This window comes from Nerophis lumbriciformis, linkage group LG20 (genome assembly GCF_033978685.3).
Source record: "Nerophis lumbriciformis linkage group LG20, RoL_Nlum_v2.1, whole genome shotgun sequence".
Classification (NCBI taxonomy): domain Eukaryota; kingdom Metazoa; phylum Chordata; class Actinopteri; order Syngnathiformes; family Syngnathidae; genus Nerophis; species Nerophis lumbriciformis.
The window spans coordinates 8,964,255-8,990,486 of record NC_084567.2 but is presented as its reverse complement, the minus strand read 5'-3'; the positions used below and the strand labels follow the sequence as shown (position 1 = coordinate 8,990,486).

The 26,232-nt window shown below is 40.2% G+C and overlaps 1 protein-coding gene across 3 annotated transcripts in view; it reads right to left on the bottom strand.

Annotated features, from left to right (window-relative positions):
- Positions 1-24,415, bottom strand: part of scarb2a (scavenger receptor class B, member 2a) — a 41,464-nt gene extending 17,049 nt beyond the window's left edge. For 2 of the 3 annotated variants that reach the window (XM_061980378.1, XM_061980381.1), the window contains exons 1-5: positions 23,661-24,378; positions 6,103-6,260; positions 5,868-6,015; positions 5,564-5,758; positions 2,149-2,240 (exon numbers count right to left, since the gene is read on the bottom strand). In XM_061980378.1, coding sequence (XP_061836362.1) covers positions 2,149-2,240; positions 5,564-5,758; positions 5,868-6,015; positions 6,103-6,260; positions 23,661-24,080 — 1,013 coding nt within the window. In that variant the 5' untranslated portion in view covers positions 24,081-24,378. Of the gene's footprint in view, positions 1-2,148; positions 2,241-5,563; positions 5,759-5,867; positions 6,016-6,102; positions 6,261-23,660 lie in introns of all 3 variants that reach the window. The other variant, XM_061980380.1, reaches the window with a different exon arrangement.
- Between the last annotated feature and the right edge of the window lie 1,817 nt (positions 24,416-26,232).

Genomic DNA, 26,232 nt, shown 5'->3' with positions numbered 1-26,232 from the left:
TGTATTAGCTTGTGTGTGCTCTCTCCTGAAGAAAACACAGTTGTGAGGTCTGCAAATTACACTAACTTTACATTCTTTGTAACTTTACAAATGTCGTTTAGAGATTGAACAATTTTGGTCCCGGTATTGATCCCTGGGGTACGCCACGAGATATATTTAGCCCTGTATGTTCGCCTAGCTTCACATGTTGAATATTAAAAATTGTGATCTCATTCATCTCATAATGTGAACCATAAATTACTTATCTTTTTATTTATGAGAACTTCATAGACTTAGACTTCCTCTTTATTGTCATTCAAATTTGAACTTTACAGTACAGATAAGAACCAAATTTCGTTGCATTAGCTCATGATAAAAAAATCAATAAAGTGCAGATATAAATAAATAGATTACTGTACAGATAAATATATTGCACTTTTGCATATGCATCCACGTTTATGGATGTATGTTATATTGTCTTTATATTCCAGCGAGTTAATCAATTTTTGGGGGGAATTGTCATGTATTTAATAACGATTTACTTACTATTTTTTCTATTCATTTATCAACATATATTCACTGTTGTGTTACAGATTGAGTACAAACAAATATGTTCAAAATTGATATGCTGCGAAAAGGGGTAGGATTAATAAATACGTTTTGATTCCTCCAACTCCTTTTCGGACATGCTGTAATAAGCAACTGGTAATATGTGATGTATCATATTGTAATTGTATGCATCTTTGAAATAAACACCATAACATTTGTACAAAAAACATGACTCACATAAGATAGGGGCGTCCAATGATTGGCACAGGGGCCGTCGTCCATAACCAAAAAAAAATGCAATTTATGCAGTAATAAGATATTACACTACTAACTTCGACACCCATAAGGCTACTTTTAAGACTCTTCTCAAAACCCATTTTTATTCACTGGCTTTTAACCCAGCATGAGACTTTAAACTGTTTTTAACTGCTTTCTATCTAACGAATTGTTCTTAGGATAATTTGTATTTGCTTTTTCAATGTGTATTTTACTTTTGTTTTAAAAGTTATTTTTTAGTCTGTCCTTTGCCTGTATTTCTTTGTGGTGTACAGCCATTTGTTCTTCAACTAGGGATGATGTTCGAAACCGGTTCTCCCGGTTGTTCGATAAGAAAAGAACCGTTCGATAAGAAAAGAACCGATTCCCTGAACTCTAATCCCTTTTTGAGAACCGGTTCCTGTTATCGAGGCAGCTATAGTAAGGAAAAAGAGTTGGTTCTTTATTCGAATCCCTGGGAACGAATCCCGTCCCACAAGAAATGCCCTGTGGAACATCACAGGAAATGACGTCATTTCCTGTGATGTCACACAAGCAGCAAAAATAATGGACCGGTAAAAACGCCTCAAGGCATGGCTATTCACCTATAGCGATCACACAGACAGGTTGTTTTTGTGTTACTGTATATATTTGTTTTTCTGAAAAATCCCACTTAATATACTTTGGGTAACAGTCAATATTTATTTATTTTATCTTTTAGGGGGTAACAGTCAATATTTATCTATTTATTTTATTTTATTCTTATAAAATAAAAGTGAGCTTTTGTTAAACCAAATATTGTGTTTTTTTTCCATATACAACAACCTGTCTAGATTCGATAAGAGAATCGATAAGGAATCGGTTCGATAAGAGGATTCGATAATGGGCTCGAACTCGATAATTTCTTATCAAACATCATCCCTATCTTCAACTGTGATTGTTTTTAAAGGGCTTTATAAATACATTTGGTATGGTATGGTATGACACAAAAGGCTGTTTTTGCAGCTTTACATGTACTAAACAATTTTTTTTTATACTGGACTTGACTACTATTAGACTAAATATATATTTTTAAAAACATACCATAAGTAGATCATTAATCATTGGAATTTTTCTGCTACTCTGAATGCCGGTAGATTTCAGTGTTAAAGTGCAAAGTCTTGTTGGATAGCCAAACATTCATTTTGCAATCATTTTCCACTTAAATCCAGGGAGCAAAGGCTTTCCCTTGTGGACATTATTCAAAAGTTGTGTAACTGAGTAAACACCACTCTTGGAAGGAAGTCCTGACTGGAATGGGTTACTGGGAGTCAAAATATATATCTTTTAATCACACATAGCATATTAGCCACATGGCGTGTTTACCGGAGGCCGTTCCACGTGTCGATCTTTCCGTATTCCAAGTAGTCCTGCTCGCCGGTGTTGAACACAAACTCCCCTTCATGGGTTCCGTTTTTCTGGAAAAAAAAAAGGAAAAAAAGTGAGACGGTGGAGGAGGTTGAGACAAAGGCGCTGTGACAGACACATGCTCGGGAGGCACCGAGTCAGAAGAGGTTTGCGTCTATCGACTTAATGAGCATGGAGAACGGGAAAGAAACACTGCTTTGTGTTTACAGACATGACCGCTTAGTGCGCAATAAGCCAGCGACAGCTAACTGAGCACGAATAACACCAATAATTGGAGGTGGAGGCAAGATACAGTACTGCGTGTTCTCTCCAAATTGCTGGCAAATCTCATTTTCATAATGTAGAACACTGTAAATGTGTCAGGTATAGCTGCAAAGACAATGTGAAATGAGAAAACGCATACATTTTAATTTTTTTTTTTAACCGAAAAGGCGGTATAGAGTATGAAAGAAGGAGAAAGGAAGTTATATCTCTTTGACCACATGGTCATTCATTAACAGGTAGAGATGTCCGATAATGGCTTTTTTGCCGATATCCGATATTGTCCAACTCTTAATTACCGATTCCGATATCAACCGATACCGATATATACAGTCGTGGAATTAACACATTATTATGCCTAATTTTGTTGTGATGCCCCGCTGGATGCATTAAACAATGTAACAAGGTTTTCCCAAATAAATCAACTCAAGTTATCGACAAAAAAAATGCCAACATGGCACTGCCATATTTATTATTGAAGTCACAAAGTGCATTTTTTTTTAACATGCCTCAAAACAGCAGCTTGGAATTTGGGACAGGAGGTTGAGGTGGGCAGTGTTTGGGGGGGGGGGCTAGGGGATAGCGGGGGGTGTATATTGTAGCATCCCGGAAGAGTTAGTGCTGCAAGGGGTTCTGGGTATTTGTTCTGTTGTGTTGCGGTGCGGATGTTCTCCCGAAATGTGTTTGTCATTCTTGTTTGGTGTGGGTTCACAGTGTGGCCCATATTTGTAACAGTGTTAAAGTTGTTTATACGGCCACCCCTCAGTGTGACCTGTGTGGCTGTTGACCAAGTATGTGTGAAAAGCTGTAGATATTATGTGATTGGGCCGACACATAATGCACCAGTTGCACCCCCAATATTGTTGTCTGGGTGGAAATTGGGAGAAATTCGGGAGAATGGTTACCCCGGGAGATTTTCGGGAGGGGCACTGAAATTTGGGAGTCTCCCGGGAAAATCGGGAGGGTTGGCAAGTATGACTGGGAGACGCAACTGCTCTGTACTTCTCCCTACGTCCGTGTACCACTCCGTACAGCGGCGTTTTAAGAAGTCATGAATTTTACTTTTTGAAACTGATACCGATAATTTCCGATATTACATTTTAAAGCATTTATCGGCCGATAATATCGGCAGTCCGATATTATCGGAAATCTCTATTAACAAGGGTATTGCACAACAACAGAACCAATGTTGTTATAGTGATAGCGAGCAAACCGCTCAGTCAGATTTAGCGCTGATGATTGAACTTTAAATAACACTTTAAAGGGGAACATTATCACCAGACCTATGTAAGCGTCAATATATACCTTGATGTTGCAGAAAAAAGACCTTATATTTTTTTAACCGATTTCCGAACTCTAAATGGGTGAATTTTGGCGAATTAAACGCCTTTATATTATTCGCTCTCGGAGCGATGACGTCACGTTGTGACGTCACATCGGGAAGCAATCCGCCATTTTCTCACTTTCGTCGGTGTGTTGTCGGAAGGTGTAACAACACGAACAGGGACGGATTCAAGTTGCACCAGTGGCCCAAAGATGCGAAAGTGGCAAGAAATTGGACGGAATTTGTTCAAAATACAAGGCTGTGGGGAAAGCCGACGAAATGGTCAGTCGTTTGTTCCGCACACTTTACCGACGAAAGCTATGCTACGACAGAGATGGCAAGAATGTGTGGATATCCTGCGACACTCAAAGCAGATGCATTTCCAACTTCCCTGGCCTGCTGACATCAACTCCAAAACTGGACAGATCAGCTTTCAGGAAAAGAGAGCGGATGAGGGTATGTCTACAGAATATATTAATTGATGAAAACTTTATTCATTACTCGCGGTTTTACGTAAATTATTATACATAAACTGTGTTTACCAATAATTTAGCTTAAAAACATTTCTTTTTTTCAATCATTCGAGTACATTCGGGTAGTCTTGTGTAATGCAGTATTTTGTGTCTATTTAGGTATGGTTAACCTGAGTGCTGAAATCGTGGAAAAATATATGTTCTTAGCTCGCCTGAAATGGGCTGTCTGCACTCTCAAAGTGCATGTTGTTGCCAAATGTATTTCATATGCTGTAAACCTAGTTCATAGTTGTTAGTTTCCTTTAATGCCAAACAAACACATACCAATCGTTGGTTAGAAGGCGATCGTCCAATTCGTCCTCGCTTTCTCCCGTGTCGCTGGCTGTCGTGTCGTTTTCGTCGGTTTCGCTTGCATACGGTTCAAACCGATATGGCTCAATAGCTTCAGTTTCTTCTTCAATTTCGTTTTCGCTACCTGCCTCCACACTACAACCATCCGTTTCAATACATGCGTAATCTGTTGAATCGCTTAAGCCGCTGAAATCCGAGCTAATGTCGCTATACCTTGCTGTTCTATCTGCCATGTTTGTTTGTATTGGCATCACTGTGTGACGTCACAGGAAAATGGACGGGTGTATATAACGATGGTTAAAATCAGGCACTTTGAAGCTTTTTTTTTTTTTTTAGGGATATTGCGTGATGGGTAAAATTTTGAAAAAAACTTCGAAAAATAAAATAAGCCACTGGGAACTGATTTTTAATGGTTTTAACCCTTCTGAAATTGTGATAATGTTCCCCTTTAAAAGCGCATACAAAGAGGTAGATAAAACTGCTGGATGCTAATATTTCAAATGCACCTACTGCTATTTTGTAGTGTTGCGAGGAGAGGGAGGTTGCCTACAGCCACGGCTATTAAAGCCAACATTGTTTTAAGCTGGGCTCATCAGAAACCCCAAAGGTTATTTGCTTTTGTAGACTACACCCCCAGACAGGGCATTAATTATATCACCATTATTGTAATAGATGCACCGAGAGGAAATGAAAATGGAGAAAAACTCCAGTCACCCAGCTTCAGAAGTCTTCCTCGTTTTGCATTAGTTGAATATTGTGTCAACTCCCTGCCTGAGTCATCAAGATAAAAACTGCACATTACCGGACGATGACAAGGCTGATTGCCTCGCCGCAGCCTTGCCGAAGTTACTCTGCGGATAAACAGGAAGTGCCAAGGTTTTTCTATCAGCATGTGGACAGTCTCACTTCTCTCACTGCCCGTTTAGCGAGGACTTTAAAAAAAAATTAGAAAGCTCCACACTACCTTCCACATCAGCCCGAAGTATTCGTCCACCTCTGGTCGGAGGGAGTGGATCTTGGTGAGGATGGGGTCCTTGAAGCCCCACAGGTACTCGTGCACGGTGCGCGTGGTAAACAGCTCGGCGCCCAGACTTTTGATGTACATGGAGATGAAGGTGCGCAGGAAAAATGAGTAGGAGTTCAGCTCGTTCATGACGACCTGAGGGAGGAAGGTGAGCGGGGAAATATCCAGATCACAATTATAAGAACAATGGCCTACAGAGAAGGACAAACAACTGCTACAAAATAAACTCGTTTTTTGGTCTTACCACTAACGGGATGTTGATGGTCCTGAGGATGTCCACCTCTGGGTTGCCGGCTGATTTCTCTGGCACGAAGACAAACGTTTTGGGGTTCAGGGCGTAAACTTTGGTGCCGTTCTCCAGGAAAGTGACGTTCTCCCTCGGCCTGTACTCTCTGGAGCGCGAAAAGGCAAAAAAGGAACGGTGACTCCAGATTGGACGGGACGAGACCACCACAACGCTGGCAGTGAGGTTCAGTTACCTGTAGGTGTAGGGTCCGATCTGCTGGACGGCTGCCTTGCCGCCCGCTAAGAACACTTGAGGGTTGGTCACGTTGAAAAAGTAGTACTCCATGTAAACAGGTGGAGGAGGATTCTTCCACGACTCAAACATTTGGCTTTTCTCGGTCAGAGTGATTTCCTGTCAACGACACAAGAGAAAGACGCTTAAAAAAAAACACTACATAGTTGTTACAGCACATAACTGACACTGAGGTTACTTTTCAAATGTTCTTCTAGTCCAGGGGTCGGCAACCTTTACCAGTCAAATAGCCATTTTGACCAGTTTCGCAAATTATAGAAAACAATGGGAGCCGCAAATTTTTTTTGAAATTTTAAATGAAATAACACTGCATACAAAGTTTTCTTTTTGCTATGTATAAACCAGGGGTCTCAGACACGCTGCCCACACCTTTATATGGAATTTGTAAGCTGGTGCGGCACGCGAGTTTTAAATTAATGGCGCTTGCCAGCGTCATGCGTGCCGTGATAGTACAGTATATAGCACCCACTACAACCAGCGTGCCTGATCAGCCACACGTTGTATGATGTTTCCGCTTGCTCACGTAGGCGACAGCCAGGCATACTTGGTCAACAACCACACAGGTTACACTGACGGTGGCGGTATAAAAAAAACTATAACACTCTTACTAATAATGCGCCACACTGTGAACCCACACCAAACAAGAATGACAAACACATTTCGGGAGAACATCTGCACCTTAACACAACATAAACACAACAGGACAAATACCCAGAATCCCATGCAGCCCTAACTCTTCCGGGATACATTATACACCCCCCGCTACCAAACCCCGCCCACCTCAACCGACGCACAGAGGAGGGGGGGGTGCTGATATGTGAGGGGGCAGGGTTGGGGTGGGGGCGGGGTTTGGTGGTAGCAGGTGTATAATGTAGCCCGGAAGAGTCAGGGCTACATGGGATTCTGGGTGTTTGTTATGTTGTGTTTATGTTGTGTTAAGGTGCAGATGTTCTCCCGAAATGTGTTTGTCATTCTTGTTTGGTTTTGGTTCAAAGTGTGGCGCATTATTAGTAAGAGTGTTAAAGTTGTTTTATATAGTCACAGTCAGTGTAACCTGTGTGGCTGTTGACAAAGTATGCCTTGCTGTCACGTACGTGTGCAAGCAGAAGCTGTATATTGTATAACAAGTGTTGGGCTGGCACGCTGTTAATACAGATTGTAGAGAGCGCCAAATGTTGTATCATCATGGCACGCTCTTATTATAGCTGTAAGGGTGAAAATCTGTGAATATGTGCCTCTCGCAGAGTTTTCTGCGAGAGGCACTGAAATCCGGAAGTCTCACGGGAAAATTGGGGGGTTCAGCAAGTAAGCTGCTGAGCCGCATCAGAGTGATCAAAGAGCCGCATGCGACCCCTGTTCTAGTCAGACAATATTTTCGGCATAAAAATTATTTTTACCTGACATGTTTTGACTGTCATCTGCAGTCTTCTTCATAAGGGCCACCTGATCTTGTCAGTAGAGATGTCCGATAATGGCTTTTCTGCCGATATCCGATATTGTCCAACTCTTAATTACCGATACCGATATATACAGTCGTGGAATTAACACATTATTATGCCTAATTTTGTTGTGATGCCCCGCTGGATGCATTAAACAATGTAACAAGGTTTTCCAAAATAAATCAACTCAAGTTATGGAAAAAAGTGCCAACATGGCACTGCCATATTTATTATTGAAGTCACAAAGTGCATTATTTGTTTTTAACATGCCTCAAAACAGCAGCTTGGAATTTGGGACATGCTCTCCCTGAGAGAGCATGAAGAGGTTGAGGTGGGCGGGGATAAGGGTGTAGCGGGGGGGTTGTATATTGTAGTGTCCCGGAAGAGTTAGTGCTGCAAGAGGTTCTGGGTATTTGTTTTGTTGTGTTTATGTTGTGTTACGGTGCGAAATGTGTTTGTCATTACTGTTTGGTGTGGGTTCACAGTGTGGCGCATATTTGTAACAGTGTTAAAGTTGTTTATTCGGCCACCCTCAGTGTGACCTGTATGGCTGTTGACCAAGTATGCCTGCATTCACTTGTGTGTGTGAAAAGCCGTAGGTATGCGATTGGGCCGGCACACAAAGGCAGTGCCTTTAAAGGTTTATTGGCGCTCTGTACTTCTCCCTACGTCCGTGTACACAGCGGTGTTTTAAAAAGTCATACATTTTACTTTTTGAAACCGGTACCGATAATTTTGAAACAGATACCGATCATTTCTGATATTACATTTTAAAGCATTTAGCAGTCCGATATTATCGGACATCTCTACTCGTCAGGGAAAAATTCCATCCATTATACCAAAAATATTGCCTGACAACATTTGAAAAGTGTATGAATGAGAAGACGTAAAGAACCGTGGAGTGACACCGAGGTGATTCGGGGAGGGAAGGTGTTAAGGCACCCACCTCAACAAGCCCAGACAGGACCATGAACCAGACACAGTGTAAGCTCCGATATGAAACATCTACCGGTAACTGCATCTTTGTCTAGTTGTTGCTCATGCGTTCATGCGGGGTTACAGCGGCACAGTCAAGTTCCACCATGTTTGTTTCAGCCTTTGGTTCACACGAAAAACTGCTGTCAAAATTTTAAGTCCATTTTTCCTGACCTTTATGTCTGATATGTGTGATAGTCTGAACTTTTTTTGCCATGGCTAAAATGATCTTACTGTAGGATTGCGTGATAGACGATATAAATTATGCAAATTTGGCCAAAGATAGAGATTTTAATACTACCGTTATATCGTGATGATGCAAGTTGATGACACACTATGTGTCTCACAATTTTGACAGCGACATGCGAACGGCCGCAACCTCAACTCAATGTAGCGTCCTTGCCAGTGGTTAACGCCCAACCACAGCACAAGTCATTAATCCTTGCTTCTCCATGCCGGCAGACACATGAAGTTTCTTACAAGTAGCATTATCACTGGAAAGCGGATTGATGAATATCGACTAACAATACCAAATATCTTTCGTTATATGTTCAATATATTGTATAGATAGATATTTTTTTTATTAAATCACTTGATTTTTTTGTTGTCGTTTTTGTTATTGTTTACAAACACAGGATATAAGTCACTGGACACAGGTGGGTTTTAAGTTAAAACCAAAGGCTTAAGTGCTAGAATTGCGTGATATAGACGAGTGGTTCTCAACCTTTTTTCAGTGATGTACCCCCTGTGAACATTTTTTTAATTCAAGTACCCCCTAATCAGAGCAAAGCATTTTTGGTTGAAAAAAAGAGATAAAGAAGTAAAGTACAGCACTATGTCATCAGTTTATGATTTATTAAATTGTATAACAGTGCAAAATATTGCTCATTTGTAGTTGTCTTTCTTGAACTATTTGGGAAAAAAAGATATAAAAATAACTAAAAACTTGTTGAAAAATAAACAAGTGATTCAATTATAAATAAAGATTTCTACACATAGAACTTAAAGTGCCCTCTTTGGGGATTGTAATAGAGATCCATCTGGATTCATGAACTTAATTCTAAACACTTTTTCACAAAAAAATAAATCTTTACATCAATATTTATGGAACAAGTCCACAAAAAATCTAGGATTGTCGCATTTCTTTTCACAGTTCTTTTTGACAGACATTTTAGTGAGGGTCAAACCATCATGGCATGGGGGAAACTCTGGGTTTATGGTAATGAATGGAATAGCCTACTTGATTTGATGTTCAGTTTATGAACTTGCATTCATATTTTGTTGAAGTATTATTCAATAAATATATTTATAAAGCATTTTTGAATTGTGGCTATTTTTAGAATATTAAAAAAAAAATCTCACGTACCCCTTGGCATAGCTTCAAGTACCCCCAGGGGTACGCGTACCCCCATTTGAGAACCACTGATATAGACTATACAATTGATATAAATTTGGATCTGAATCTGCAAATTTGAAAAAGACAACATTCTAGCTCGCGACTGACTTCTCTCCACAGTACACAGACACATGTAAGTCAGAAATCCTCGCCTCCGTGTTGGAAAGTACCGTATTTTTCGGACTATAAGTCGCAGTTTTTTTTTTATAGTTTGGCCGAAGTGCGACTTATACTCAGGAGCGACTTATGTGTGAAATGATTAACACATTACCGTAAAATATCACATAATGTTATTTAGCTCATTCACGTAAGAGACTAGACGTATAAGTTTTCATGGGATTTAGCGATTCGGAGTGACAGATTGTTAGGTAAACGTATAGCATGTTCTATATGTTATAGTTATTTGAATGACTCTTACCATAATATGTTACGTTAACATACCAGGCACGTTCTCAGTTGGTTATTTATGCCTCATATAACGTACACTTATTCAGCCTGTTGTTCACTATTCTTTATTTTAAATTGCCTTTCAAATGTCTATTCTTGGTGTTGGCTTTTATCAAATAAATTTCCCCCAAAAATGCGACTTATACTCCAGTGCGACTTATATATGTTTTTTCCCTTCTTTATTATGCATTTTCGGCCGGTGCGACTTATACTCCGGAGCGACTTATACTCTGAAAAATACGGTCAACAAGTATCAACCCCGGAGGACCAGGAATAGCTGAACATACTACACTATAAGCTAACCGCAAGCTAGAGCTTTTGAATGTAAACAAAGGTGGGCGGATCGATACCAAGTATAGTATCATTTGGCCGATAATACAAAACATCGATCTAACCATTGTAGTAACTAAAAAATCTTTTGTCATGGTTATTGTTTACAAAAGGCACTGGGGCGTTTTAAGGGCAAAAACTAAAATGATTTATTTTAAAGCCAATAATAAGAAATAATTTAAATATGCAGTTGATATTGTTATACCACCATCCTGTGTTTTTGCCTGATTATTGTGATCAAAATTCGAATCTTTCAACGATATTGAAAATATGAAGTATCAGTATCAGCATTGATATGGCCATGTTTGCTCTAGTAACTAGTTGGTATTGCATCGATAACCAAATTTGTAGTATCGCCAAAAATTAATGTAAAGGATCTAAACAGAAGTATAAGTGCTTATTTCCTGTTATCAAAAGTGTAGATAGAAACATGTTACAGCAGATAAACAGTAAATGAGCAAAGAGATTAATAATGAGCCGAGGATGTCGTTGTGGCTTGTGCAGCCCTTTGAGACACTCGTGATTTAGGGCTATACAAGTAAACTTTGATTGATTGATTGAATAATAGTTTTGAGAAAAAACAACCAGAAATCGTGCAATATGGTAGTGCATATGTCAGCAGCTAAATTAGGAGCCTTTGTAACCCGTTTTGAAATAGTTATATTATTTATATGCAAATATTTAGTACCGTATTTTTCGGACTATAAGTCACAGTTTTTTTCATAGTTTGGCCGGGCTCCAGTGCGATTTATATATGTTTTTTTCCTTCTTTATTATGCATTTTCGGCAGGTGCGACTTATACTCCGGTGCGACTTATACTCCGAAAAATACGGTAATTGTAACTTTCCTTAAGTCGTTCTTAATTAAAATGTAAAGTAAAATGTATATATTTTGACATTGTCGAATCACTTCCGTTTGCTTAAGGGAAGTTGTTCTTTGTGTTGCCCAATGTGGGTTTGTCTAGACCAGGGACTTTCAAACTGTGGTCTGTGTACCACTAGTGCAGGGGTCGGCAACCCGCGGCTCTAGATGCGGCTCTTTAGCGCCGCCCTAGTGGCTCTCTGGAGCTCTTTCAGAAATGAATGAAAAATGGAAAAAGATGAGGGGAAAAAAATCTATTTTTTGTTTTAATATGGTTTCTGTAGGAGGACAAACATGACACAAACCTCCCTAATTGTTATAAAGCACACTGTTTATATTAAACATGCTTCACTGATTCGAGTATTTGGCGAGCGCCGTTTTGTCCCACTAATTTTGGCGGTCCTTGAACTCACCGTAGTTTGTTTACATGTATAACTTTCTCCGACTTTCGAGAACGTGTTTTATGCCACTTCTTTTTCTGTCTCATTTTATCCACCAAACTTTTAAGGTTGTGCATGAAAGGTGAGTTTTGTTGATGTTATTGACTTGTTGGAGTGCTAATCAGACATATTTGGTCACTGCATGACTGCAAGCTAATCGATGCTAACATGCTATTTAGGCTAGCTATATGTACATATTGCATCATAATGCCTCATTTGTAGGTTTATTTGAGCTCATTTAGTTTCCTTTAAGTCCTCTTAATTCAATTTATATGGCTTTTAATTTTTTGCGGCTCCAGACAGATTTTTTTTTTGTATTTTTGGTCCAATATGGCTCTTTCAACATTTTGGGTTGCTGACCCCTGCACTAGTGGTACATGTGCGCCATCTAGTGGTATGCCAAAGAATCCCTTGATTAAAGTACAGTGTGTTATTTCCCTATATTTAAACAGTGTTACTGTTCACGCCGAGTGTAATGTCACAGTGGCCAAAAACATTAAACATACTTGTTAAAATAAAACCTCTGCCTTGTTTTTAATGAATACTTAGGCATACTACGCTACTGTATTTTAATGTTAGCCATTATGATGATACTTGGAGAGCCAAGTTTTTTCTGAGGTAGAAATTGGTGAAAAAAGTTTGAGAACACTGGTCGAGACTGTTATTGTAGTTCGTAGTGTTATAGTAGTAGTAATATATTTAACGATTAGGTGTGCTGGCCACAATAAACTAAACTATGAATATAAAAAGAGGGCCACAAAATATCCTGTTGGAACGGTTAATAAAACAAGATGAGGTTGTGTTCAGAGATATCAAGTACAAATATTTGCACCTTCAGCAATGTGCGTAACGACACATTTTCTCTCCATTTTTTCCAACTGTCTGGTATTTGTGTGATATTCACAATTTTTCTTGAGCCTCTTCCAGATATGCCTTTCTGATTAGCTGAAATGATCTTACACTTACTTCAGCAAACAGTTCTGTCATGTTCGCAGGTTTCTTTGATTTGAATATAGACTTTTTTTTTTTACATGTTTGTTCTTGCATCTGCGGAATGAGGAATATGGTTCAGCCCAAAAGGGATTCAAACGCTAAGCAAATGTTCAGTTTAAAGTACATTTGTTAAATGCAAAAAGTTGTGTTAGGAGATGATATTGCAATTTTGTTTAGGAAAACCTGACACACAAAAAGGGATCTGATATTCAGACAGGCCACAAAACAAAATGTGGTTTGATTGCGACACATCTGGCCTCCATCTTTGACAACTATGACACTACTAGAACCAAACAACTTGCATGTGTAAGCTTTTTTTTGTTTTGTTTTGAAGCCCAACACTTCCGGACTACTTTCAACAGACATCACTTCCCCTTCTGTCTCGTTTAATCGCAAGTTCTCTGAAGAGGCACATATACATTGCCTCCTCACACTCTCACAAGGGGGCTCCGTGTTATGTTTACAAGTAACTTGAGGCGTGGCTGCCACTTCCTGTTAGCAATATCAGATCTTCACTTGTTTCTTGGTGATTGTATCCTCTCAACATCGCCGGGACGTCCTGCAAACCCACAAATCTAGGGGGGCTTACTTTCTAAAAAACGCGCCAACTGGTCCATTTTATGCATTTTACGATGCACGTAACTCACATCTACCGCAGCTCAGCGGTCAGGGCGTTGAGTTACGGACTTAAAGGGGAACATTATCACCAGACCTATGTAAGCGTCAATATTATTAGCCTTTATTTAACCAGGTAAAATCCCATTGAGATCAAAGATCTCTTTTCCAAGGGAGACCTGGCCAAGAGGGCAGCAGCAAGGTTACATTAAAAACAGTAAACAAATACATAAAACATCACATTTACAACATTAAAACTTGCTCACATGACACATGTGCATACAGACAAGGTAGACTGCAATCCTTTCACAGAAGCTTTAAACTCATTCAACGTAACCAGGGTTTGAAGTTTAATGTTCGATTGTAGGTTATTCCAAGCCTTCGGTGCTGAAAACCTAAATGCTTTCTTGCCCAGTTCAGTTCTTACTTTGGGGACGACAAATTGCAGAACATTCATTGAACGAAGATTGTGACTTCCTTGTTTCTTTGTTAAAAGACAAGACAGATAAGATGTTGCATATATACCTTGATGTTGCAGAAAAAAGACTATATTTTTTTAACCGATTTCCGAACTCTAAATGGGTGAATTTTGGCTAATTAAACGCCTTTCTATTATTCGCCCTCGGAGCGATGACGTTGTGACGTCACAACTGGAAGCAATCCACCGAGTCAAATCAGCTCTGTTATTTTCCGTTTTTTTCGACTGTTTTCCGTACCTTGGAGACATCATGCCTTGTCGGTGTGTTATCGGAGGGTGTAACAACACGAACAGGAACGGATTCAAGTTGCACCAGTGGCCCAAAGATGCGAAAAGTGGCAAGAAATTGGACGTTTGTTCCGCACACTTTACCGACGAAAGCTATGCTACGACAGAGATGGCAAGAATGTGTGGATATCCTGCGACACAGATGCATTTCCAACGATAAAGTCAAAGAAATCTGCCGCCAGACCCCCAGGAAAAGAGAGCGGATGAGGGTATGTCTACAGAATATATTAATTGATGAAAAATGGGCTGTCTGCACTCTCAAAGTGCATGTTGTTGCCAAATGTATTTCATATGCTGTAAACCTAGTTCATAGTTGTTAGTTTCCTTTAATGCCAAACAAACACATACCAATCGTTGGTTAGAAGGCGATCGCCGAATTCGTCCTCGCTTTCTCCCGTGTCGCTTGTCGGTTTCGCTTGCATACGGTTCAAACCGATATGGCTCAATAACTTCAGTTTCTTCTGCAATTTCGTTTTCGCTACCTGCCTCCACACTACAACCATCCGTTTCAATACATGCGTAATCTGTTGAATCGCTTAAGCCGCTGAAATCCGAGTCTGAATCCGAGCTAATGTCGCTATACCTTGCTGTTTGTTTGTATTGGCATCACTATGTGACGTCACAGGAAAATGGACGGGTGTATATAACGATGGTTAAAATCAGGCACTTTGAAGCTTTTTTTTTTTAGGGATATTGCGTGATGGGTAAAATTTTGAAAAAAACTTCGAAAAATAAAATAAGCCACTGGGAACTGATTTTTAATGGTTTTAACCCTTCTGAAATTGTGATAATGTTCCCCTTTAAGACATCCTGCGATTGGGCACACACGTATGAAGAACTTGGTGTATTTAATGTATTGCACCTTTCCTGAGTTTGACCGTTCTGCAGCTTAATTAAGAGCTGGAGTGGAACCAGAAGTTAGCAGGTCAACGACACACGTGACCATTCCCAGTGAGCAGACTGCACATTGAACAAATTACTTTTCAAATAAAAAGTTCCTCCTTTTTTTCCAAAAATCACAAATAAAGCAGTCAGACCTTGTTTTTGTTTTTTTAAAGCCTTGATCTCTCAACGGCCTTCATGTGCGATAACGTGGACACTTATCACTATCGCAAACAGCTGAGGGACAAAGTGGAGGTTAGTTGCAGTCATGAAGGTTTCTTTTCACTCATGAGCAGAGGAGTTTAGTTGCACAACAGGCGGGCCTTAAACAAACAGCTCTGGGGCACAGTTGAGGTGTGCTTTTGCAAAAAAAAAACCACAAAAAAACTAGTACTGTCAAATTATTCTTTTTCAAAATGAGATTAATCACTTTTGCTACAAAAGTGTCAAACTTTTCTTTCTTACTTTTGATAACATAGCATCCACTGCTTGTTATCGACTTTGTAACACTGTTGCCTTAAAGACACGTTTTGCTGTTAGATGGTAACTGAAACACTGATAAGAGGATTAATCGCTGCAATATGTGCAAATGTCCTTGGTTTTAACTGAAGTCTGGTCATCAGTGGTGGTGTATTTTGAAGCAAATTTGCCACCAGTCGGAGTCTCCTCACTCATCCTTGCACTAGCGTACACATTGACTTGATTACTGACGAGAGATGTCCGATAATGGCTTTTTTCCCCATATCCGATATTGTCCAACTATTAATTACCGATTCCGATATATACAGTCGTGGAATTAACACATTATTATGCCTAATTTTGTTGTAATGCATTAAACAATGTAACTTTACCATGAATTGATTAACGTGGATCTCAACTTAAAGAAGTTGAAAAACTTATTCGGGTGTTACCATTTAGTGGTCAATTGAACGGAATATGGACTGTACTGTGCAATCTACTGATACAAGTTTCAATCAATCAAAAACAAGGATTTCCAAAATAAGAGAACAACTTCAACTCCAGTTACAGAAAAAAATGCCAACATGGCACTGCCATATTTATTATTGAAGTCACAAAGTGCATTATTTTTTTAAACATGCCTCAAAACAACAGCTACAAAAACAATGAAGGCACACAGCTTCAGTACAGAGTATATGAGAGCATACTTGCCAACGTTGAGACCTCCGAATTCGGGAGATGGAGGGCGGCGGGGGTGTATATTGTAGCGTCCCGGAAGAGTTAGTGCTGCAAGGGGTTCTGGGTATTTGTTCTGTTGTGTTACGGTGCGGATGTTCTCCCAAAATGTGTTTGTCATTCTTGTTTGGTGTGGGTTCACAGTGTGGCGCATATTTGTAACAGTGTTAAAGTTGTTTATACGGCCACCCTCCGTAGGTGTTATGTGATTGGGCCGGCACGCAAAGGCAGTGCCTTTAAGGTTTATTGGCGCTCTGTACTTCTCCTTACGTCCGTGTACCACTCCGTACAGTGGCGTTTTAGAAAGTAATACATTTTACTTTTTGAAACTGATACCGATAATTTCCGATATTACTTTTTAAAGCATTTATCGGCAGCCCGATATTATCGGACATCTCTAGTTTTAACTGAAGTCTGGTCATCAGTGGTGGTGTATTTTGAAGCAAATTTGCCACCAGTCATCCTTGCACTGGCGTACACATTGACTTGATTACTGACCATACAGGAACCAGCACGGCTTTTTCAGTAACCCTCCGCGGTTAAGGTAAAAGATCATTTGCGGTGAAAATTGCATGATTAATTAGTGTTCATACATAATTAATGTGATCATTTTTGTGATTAATTGCACAAGTTAATGCATTCAATTTGACAGTCCTAAAAAACAAACAAAAATAGGAGCAGACGACGCGAACATGGGCGTACACAAGACAAACAGTAGACAAGGCAAAAAGGGTGTACGGAACATTAGTTTGTTAGTAACACTTCCTGTCCTTTGGGTACACGTTAAGTGAGGGACAGGAAGTGGAATGAAACAAACACAAGGCAGCCCAGCATTTGGATAGCAAGAGTCATGGCTGGCTTCCTTTACAGTATCCAGAATGAATCGAACCGTGGCCTAAAAACCGACGTACGTACCACAAGGTGATTATGGCGTACCGTTCTGCATTGAAAGCCAAACGCTTCAAGCACAATCAGTCACCCTGGAAAGACGGGCTGAGGAGGAGCGGCACTGCTGAGACTGTTTCCTCTGCCCGAGCTACAACGCTTTATCGAGGCTTGCCGTCAGGCTAAAATTCATGCCCTCGGGAGTCAAAGAAGTCGAGAAATTCCTCACATGACTTATGCGCCGCTTCCTTCCACACCCTTTCAAGAGTATGTGCACCGTTGCCCGTTAGCTTGTGTGCAACAACAAATAAAACCCGGCAAATGAAAACATCAGATAAGGCTCATTTTTGGAGGGCGTTCAGCATCGCTTAATTCAAGAGGATTAGCTGTTGTGTAAAGTCAGACGCTCTCCTCATTTGGAGATTCTCAATGAGGAAACTTAATTTAGACTAAAGGAGGGGAGCGCTTTTTTTTGGGCTCCCCTCTTTAAGGAGGCTAGACTTTTTAAGTACAGATTAGTTGGCATAGTGCACCAAACAGCTAGATTCATGTCTGTAAGAGGAATGCGAACAATCCCCAAAAAGGTCAAAGCAGCGGTCGGTCTGCCGGGTGGGATGCCATGTCAGCTGCCCGACCCCCCATTGCTGCTGCATCGCTACTATAGCACCTTAATGCTGCGTTCACACCTGTGCTTTGGTTCCAAAATAAGATAAGTGGTGCGCACAACTCAAATATTCAAAACCAAAACGCTGTCCTCAGGGTTGAATATGTACATAATTTCATATTTTGATACATTTATCAGGTTGCATTTCACAAATTCCTCGAGCTTGCAACATTTTCCCCAGTGAAAAGGTGAGAGAGCAACGAACGGTATTTCCATTCTTCCTGATGTCTTGCATGCATGGACAAATTGACAATAAAACATTGTACAGTTGTTAAATGAGTACAGCTGTCAAACACATTTTCACTTCCATATTTGTCATTTCTGCAGACATTTTGCTGTTATTTTAACCCTGGTTTGTGTAGCATTCACATTTGAGCTCAAGTGACCTAAACCAAACTTTCTTGGTTTACACCAGAGTTCGGATGGTCGCCTACACATGTCTACGAGAACCGCTAACAGCAGAGCAAATAACATCCATTTTCTACTGCTTATCCCTTTGAGGGTCGCCAGAGCCTATCTCAGCTGCACTCAGGCGGAAGGCGGGGTACACCCTGGACAAGTCGCCACCTCATCACAGGGCCAACACAGATAGACAACATTCACTCTCACATTCACACATTATTTAGTGTTGCCAATCAACCTATCCCCAGGTGCATGTCTTCGGAGGTGGGAGGAAGCCGGAGTACCCGGAGGGAACCCACGCAGTCACGGGGAGAACATGCAAACTCCACACAGAAAGATCCCGAGCGCAGGATTGAACCCAGGACCTTTGCACTAACCCCTCTGCCACCGTGCAAATAACAGTGAACATAATTTATTTTAACAAAACCAAACACGACTAGTATGAGCGCACCTTAAGAGCACAGAAAAGAGCTGTTATTCAGGAGAAGAAGAAAAAAAAAATCAACCTTATGGAAGAAGGCTGTGCTTTTTTGACTGCAATTTTCCAGAGCTGGGAATGCAAACATTGTCTTACAAGTGGATGCTTGCCGTCAAAAACAAAGTCACTTTACACCTGAAGGTTAAGAAGTCACCTCCAGCACACCTTCAAGCCACTAATGTCTCAACAGGCAGACATAGGACTCTAGAAAGAGGCTCCGCAGCCTCTGTAGCAGAACCTCCAGGTTCTGTAACAGCTTTTTCCCCTCAGGCCATAAGACTCTTGAACGCATCATAATAATCTCCTCAATTCCCCCCCAAAACGGATTAATTCGCCGGAATATAAAAGACAATATAACATACATCCATAAAACATGGATGCATATGCAAAACTGCAATATATTTATCTGTATAGTAATCTATTTACCGTATTTTTCTGACTATAAGTCGCAGTTTTTTTTCATAGTTTGGCCGGGGGTGCGACTTATACTCAGAAGAGACTATACGTAAAAGATTTCATGGGATTTAGCGATTAGGAGTGACAGATTGTTAGGTAAACGTATAGCATGTTCTATATGTTATAGTAATTTGAATGACTCTTACCATAATATGTTACGTTAACATACCAGGCACGTTCTTAATTGGTTATTTATGCATCATATAACGTACACTTGGTCAGCCTGTTGTTCACTATTCTTTATTTATTTTAAATTGCCTTTCAAATGTCTATTCTTGGTGTTGGGTTTTATCAAATAAATTTCCCCAAAAAATGCGACTTATACTCCAGTGCGACTTATACATGTTGTTTTCCTTCTTTATTATGCATTTTCGGCCGGTGCGACTTATACTCGGAAAAATGCGGTGCTTTTATCTGCATCTTATTGCTCTTTTATCCTGCACTACAACGAGCTAATGCAAATACATTTTGTTCTTATCTGTACTGTAAAGTTCAAATTTGAATGACAATAAAATGGAAGTCTAAGTCTATAACTACCAGAGTATATTAATTCAATTAAAACCTCCATCACACCTTCAAGCCACTAATGTCTCAACAGGCAGACATAGGACTCTAGAAAGAGGTTCCGCAGCCTCCATAGCAGAACCTCCAGGTTCTGTAACAGCTTTTTCCCCTCACGCTATAAGACTCTTGAACGCATCATAATAATTTCCTCAATTCCCCCCCAAAAACGGATTAACTCGCTGGAATATAACAGACAATATAACATACATCCATAAACGTGGATGCATATGCAAAAGTGCAATATATTTATCTGTATAGTAATCTATTTACCGTATTTTTCGGACTATAAGTCGCAGTTTTTTTCATAGTTTGACCTGGGGGTGCGACTTGTGTGTGAAATTATTAACACATTAACGTAAAATATCAAATAATATTATTCAGCTCATTCATGTAAGAGACTAGATGTATAAGATTTCATGGGATTGCCTTTTAAATGTCTATTCTTGGTGTTGGCTTTTATCAAATAAATTTCCCCAAAAAATGCGACTTATACTCCAGTGCGACTTATATATATATGTTGTTTTCCTTCTTTATTATGCATTTTCGGCCGGTGCGACTTATACTCCGAAAACCTACGGTGCTTTTATCTGCATCTTATTGCTCTTTTATCCTGCACTACAACAAGCTAATGCAAATACATTTTGTTCTTATCTGTATTGTAAAGTTCAAATTTGAATGACAATAAAATGGAAGTCTAAGTCTATAACTACCAGAGTATATTAATTCAATTAAAACCTCCATCACACCTTCAAGCCACTAATGTCTCAACAGGCAGACATAGGACTCTAGATAGAGGTTCCGCAGCCTCCATAGCAGAACCTCCAGGTTCTGTAACAGTTTTTTCCCCTCAGGCCATAAGACTCTTGAACGCATCATAATAATCTCCTCAATTCCCCCCAAAAACGGATTAACTCGCTGGAATAAATAGACAATATAACATACATCCATAAACGTGGATGCATATACAAAAGTGCAATATATTTATCTGTATAGTAATCTATTTACCGTATTTTTCGGACTATAAGTCGCAGTTTTTTTCATAGTTTGGCCTGGGGGTGCGACTTATGTGTGAAATTAACACATTAACGTAAAATATCAAATAATATTATTCAGCTCATTCATGTAAGAGACTAGATGTATAAGATTTCATGGGATTGCCTTTTAAATGTCTATTCTTGGTGTTGGGTTTTATCAAATACATTTCCCCCAAAAAATGCGACTTATACTCCAGTGCGACTTATATATGTTGTTTTCCTTCTTTATTATGCATTTTCAGCCGGAGCGACTTATACTCCGAAAAATATGGTGCTTTTATCTGCATCTTATTGCTCTTTTATCCTGCACTACAACGAGCTAATGCAAATACATTTTGTTCTTATCTGTACTGTAAAGTTCAAATTTGAATGACAATAAATGGAAGTCTAAATCTCTAAGTCTATAACTACCAGGATATATTAATTCAATTAAAACCTCCATCACACCTTCAAGCCACTAATGTCTCAACAGGCAGAGATAGGACTCTAGAACAGTGGTTCTTAATCTGGGTTTGATGGAACCCTAGGGGTTCGGTGAGTCGGACTCAGGGGTTCGGCAGAGGTCAAGACACACCCAACTCATCGTGTAAATAAAAACTTCTCCTTATCGGCGTATTGCGGATACGGCAACAGCAGAAGTCAGACTGATTTGCAAGTGTGTAATTTGTTGTGAGTTTATGCACTGTGTTGGTTTTGTTGTTTGAACAAGGTGATGTTCATGCACGGTTCATTTTGTGCACCAGTAAAAAAACATGGTAACACTTTAGTATGGGGAACATATTCACCATTAATTAGTTGCTTTTTAACATGCAAATTAGTAACATAGCTCTTAACTAGTCATTAAGTACTTTTTAACGTCATATTCGGCATGGCCTTATTATAACCCTAACCCTCTAACCCTAACCAAATAACTCTAAATTAAGTCTTTGTTACTTAGAATATGTTTCCCATACTAAAGTGTTACCAAAAACATATAACTTTGTCTTGAATTTGAAAACTTTTTTTTTTTTCACTAAAGAAGGGTTCGGTGAATGCACATATGAAACTGGTGGGGTTCGGTACCTCCAACAAGGTTAAGAACCACTGCTCTAGAAAGAGGTTCCGCAGCAGAACCTCCGGGTTCTGTAACAGCTTTTTCCCCTCAGGCCATAAGACTCTTGAACGCATCATAATAATCTCCTCAATTCCCCCCAAAAACGGATTAACTCGCTGGAATAAAAAGACAATATAACATACATCCATAAACGTGGATGCATATGCAAAAGTGCAATATATTTATCTGTATAGTAATCTATTTACCGTATTTTTCGGACTATAAGTCGCTTTTTTTTTTTTCATAGTTTGGCCTGGGGGTGCGACTTATGTGTGAAATTATTAACACATTAACGTAAAATATCAAATATTATTCAGCTCATTCATGTAAGAGACTAGATGTATAAGATTTCATGGGATTGCCTTTCAAATGTCTATTCTTGGTGTTGGGTTTTATCAAATAAATTACCCCTAAAAATGCGACTTATATATGTTGTTTTCCTTCTTTATTATGCATTTTCGGCCGGTGCGACTTATACTCGGAAAAATACGGTGCTTTTATCTGCATCTTATTGCTCTTTTATCCTGCACTACAACGAGCTAATGCAAATACATTTTGTTCTTATCTGTACTGTAAAGTTCAAATTTGAATGACAATAAAATGGAAGTCTAAGTCTATAACTACCAGAGTATATTAATTCAATTAAAACCTCCATCACACCCTCAAGCCACTAATGTCTCAACAGGCTGACATAGGACTCTAGATAGAGGTTCCGCAGCCTCCATAGCAGAACCTCCAGGTTCTGTAACAGCTTTTTCCCCTCAGGCCATAAGACTCTTGAACGCATCATAATAATCTCCTCAATTCCCCCCCAAAAACGGATTAACTCACTGGAATAAATAGACAATATAACATACATCCATAAACGTGGATGCATATGCAAAAGTGCAATATATTTATCTGTATAGTAATCTATTTACGTCGCAGTTTTTTTCATAGTTTGGCCGGGGGTGCGACTTATACTCAGGAGCGACTTATAAATGTTGTTTTCTTTCTTTATTATGCATTTTCGGCCGGTGCGACTTATAGTCCGGAGCGACTTATACTCCGAAAAATACGGTGCTTTTATCTGCATCTTATTGCTCTTTTATCCTGCACTACAATGAGCTAATGCAAATACATTTTGTTCTTATCTGTACTATAAAGTTCAAATTTGAATGACAATAAAATGGAAGTCTAAGTCTATAACTACCAGAATATATTAATTCAATTAAAACCTCCCATTACACAGGATGCATTCATGGAGCTGCATCAACTAATACAATTGTTAATTGCACCTCTAGAGGGTACATACCTATATATACCCTTTTGAGACCTAACCAGGTCCTTTGGGGAAGATTAGTGAAGGACTGGAATGAAAACAAATGAATAAATAAATGTTAGTAGTATTAGGGAATGTGTCACTGGGTCACAGTGCTGCAGACTGCTGAATGACTTCACCCGGTTTAACGAATGCACGGATGGCTTTAATTTGGAAATGACCGCCAGGCTTGGAAGAGATGGACTCACACCGGTGCAAAGGCGTGCACATTAGAGCTGAAGCCGAAATGTTTGCATAGACCATGTGTAAAGCGGCAAGCTTACCTTTTTCAAACGGTTGTGAATGGTGGTTTGGAAGACTTGAGCCACCACCAGGGCGATCCCCACGATGAGGAGGTGGGCGCACACGATGCCGGTGGCGTAAATGGCACACGATCTGCGGGTCATGATGCAGCGTGGATGACGGTCCTTTTTGTCCAGAAGGGGGGGGAAATGTAACCGAAAATGTGGGTTGTAGCCTGGGAAGAGAGGAGAGGAAGGGCGGGGATGGTGGTCCGGTGAGTTGTAGTAGTGGTGACGGTGGTCCAACTTCTCCTCCTCCGTGTGGCTCTTTCCACAGTGCGAGGACGACCGGCGAGTTTTGCGGGGAGTGGAATGTCTTTTTGAAGTGGGTGACGAGGAGGAGCCTACGTTAGCCGCCACTGCTGGAATGAAGCCGGCCGGGTTGGAGGCGGAGCCAGGCATGTTGGAGGCTGGGCAAGAGTGGAGTTAGAAAAGAAATAATGAAATAAAAGAGTTGACACACAACATGTCACGCCCTTGTTCTTTCATCTCTTTACTTATTACGCGACTTCTCTGTGAAGTCTTTGTTGTGCGGCCGCACGGACCGGAAGTAGAATTGTTTGCACGTTAGCATTAGCATGGGACTCCGTGAACATATCCAAGTACTTTAAAAGGGTGACGTTCTCGCTCGTTTAAAAAAAAGACAATATTTACCTTCTCATAAACCAAGCGTCCTAACCAGATAAACGCTCGCTGCCTCATTTAAATAAGCCACCACATGTAGAACATAATGAGCCTTTCAACTGGCCAAAAGGCGCTGACGTCACACCCCATCCCCCCCCGCCTCCCCGCGTCGAGCTCGTCCTCCCATTGGCCGACGCTTGCACGCCACCGTCTCGAGACCGGCCCCTCCGAGCGCCGATTGGTCCGCAGCCGGTGGGTACGATGCCGAATTTGATCGACTGATTTCGGGGCGGGGCTGGTATTTAAAGTGGGGGGCCAGCGGCGTGATTGCCGGCGGTGAGCAGGAGGAGGGAGGAGAAGATGGAGGACGAGAAGATGACCATCAGCTGCTGCGTCCAACCACAGGAGGTGATGCTGGTCGTGCGGGAAACGGCAGAAGAATGTGGCGGCTTTGTGAGCCTGGATACATGTTTGAGTACAACATGATACATCACAATTTCCCAGTTTCTTTATTCAACATGTCCGAAAAGGAGTAGGGAGAAGCAGAGCTTATTCAATCCTACCCCTTTTCCTTTACATAGCAGTTGCTAAAACTTTTGTTCACTTCCTGCTCTCGATTTATCCCCAATATACCCCATAAGTACAAACCCCGTTTCCATATGAGTTGGGGAATTGTGTTAGATGTAAATACAAACGGAATACAATGATTTGCAAATCATTTTCAAATTCAGTTGAATATGCTACAAAGACAACATTTGATGTTCAAACTGATAAACATTTTTTTTTTGCAAATAATCATTAACTTTAGAATTTGATGCCAGCAACACGTGACAAAGAAGTTGGGAAAGGTGGCAATAAATACTGATAAAGTTGAGCAGGCCCGGCCCTAATCAATCTGGCGCCCTAGGCAAGATTTTAGGTGGCGCCCCCCCCACATCGGCAGTGAAGTGTATATACTCACAAGAACCCGAATAGCTTTGTCTTTGACCTTTTTTTTTAACTTACAACTATACCTAATATATAAAGGGGTGGAAAAGTGACTATTACCTGCAGGGCAAACATTAGCTAACCAGAAGGCAATAATGTAAACAAAAAACACCTGCTTAAAAGATCTAATACAAATGTCCCTGAGGAATGTAAGGTGGGAGTACTGTAATTACCTAACGTTACATTATTATTTTCCATAACAATTTAGCCCCCTCCACAATATTAACCCGACATTAAAACAGAACTAGCTATTTATTGATTAGCAATTGCCGAATCATGTAACATTAGCTTAATGCTAAAAAGCCAGGTTACTATCACATTCTGTAACAGACAAATAATTTCATGTAGGCTAACGTTACCTACCTGCTACCTCTGTCTTTTCTCGTTTCTCCTCTTCTTTTCTCTTTTTTCTTCCCTGGGCACCTGACAGTTTTGGCCGTTTTGACATCTTGTGTTGATTTTTTGATGTGGTGACGTCCAAAAAGAGTCATGGTACGGGAAGGGAGGGGGCGCACCGTGCGGGGGGAGGAGGGGGGGCGTAATGTTGTAACAAATAATATTTCTATTAAATAGGCTTTACTTTGCATTTTAATTAACGTGAGATTATTTTTTTGTATTTAGAAATAATAGTAACAACTTTTTTTTTTTTTTTTTCTCCAACATTTGTGGCACTGGCATGGCGCCCCCTGATGGACGGCGCCCTTAGCATTTGCCTATACGGCCTATGCCACGGGCCGGCCCTGAAGTTGAGGAATGCTCATCAAACACTTATTTGGAACATCCCACAGGTAAATTGGGAACAGGTGGGTGCCATGATTGGGTATAAAAGCAGATTCCATGAAATGCTCAGTCATTCACAAACAAGGATGGGGCGAGGGTCACCACTTTGTCAACAAATGCGTGAGCAAATTGTTGAACAGTTTAAGAAAAACCTTTCTCAACC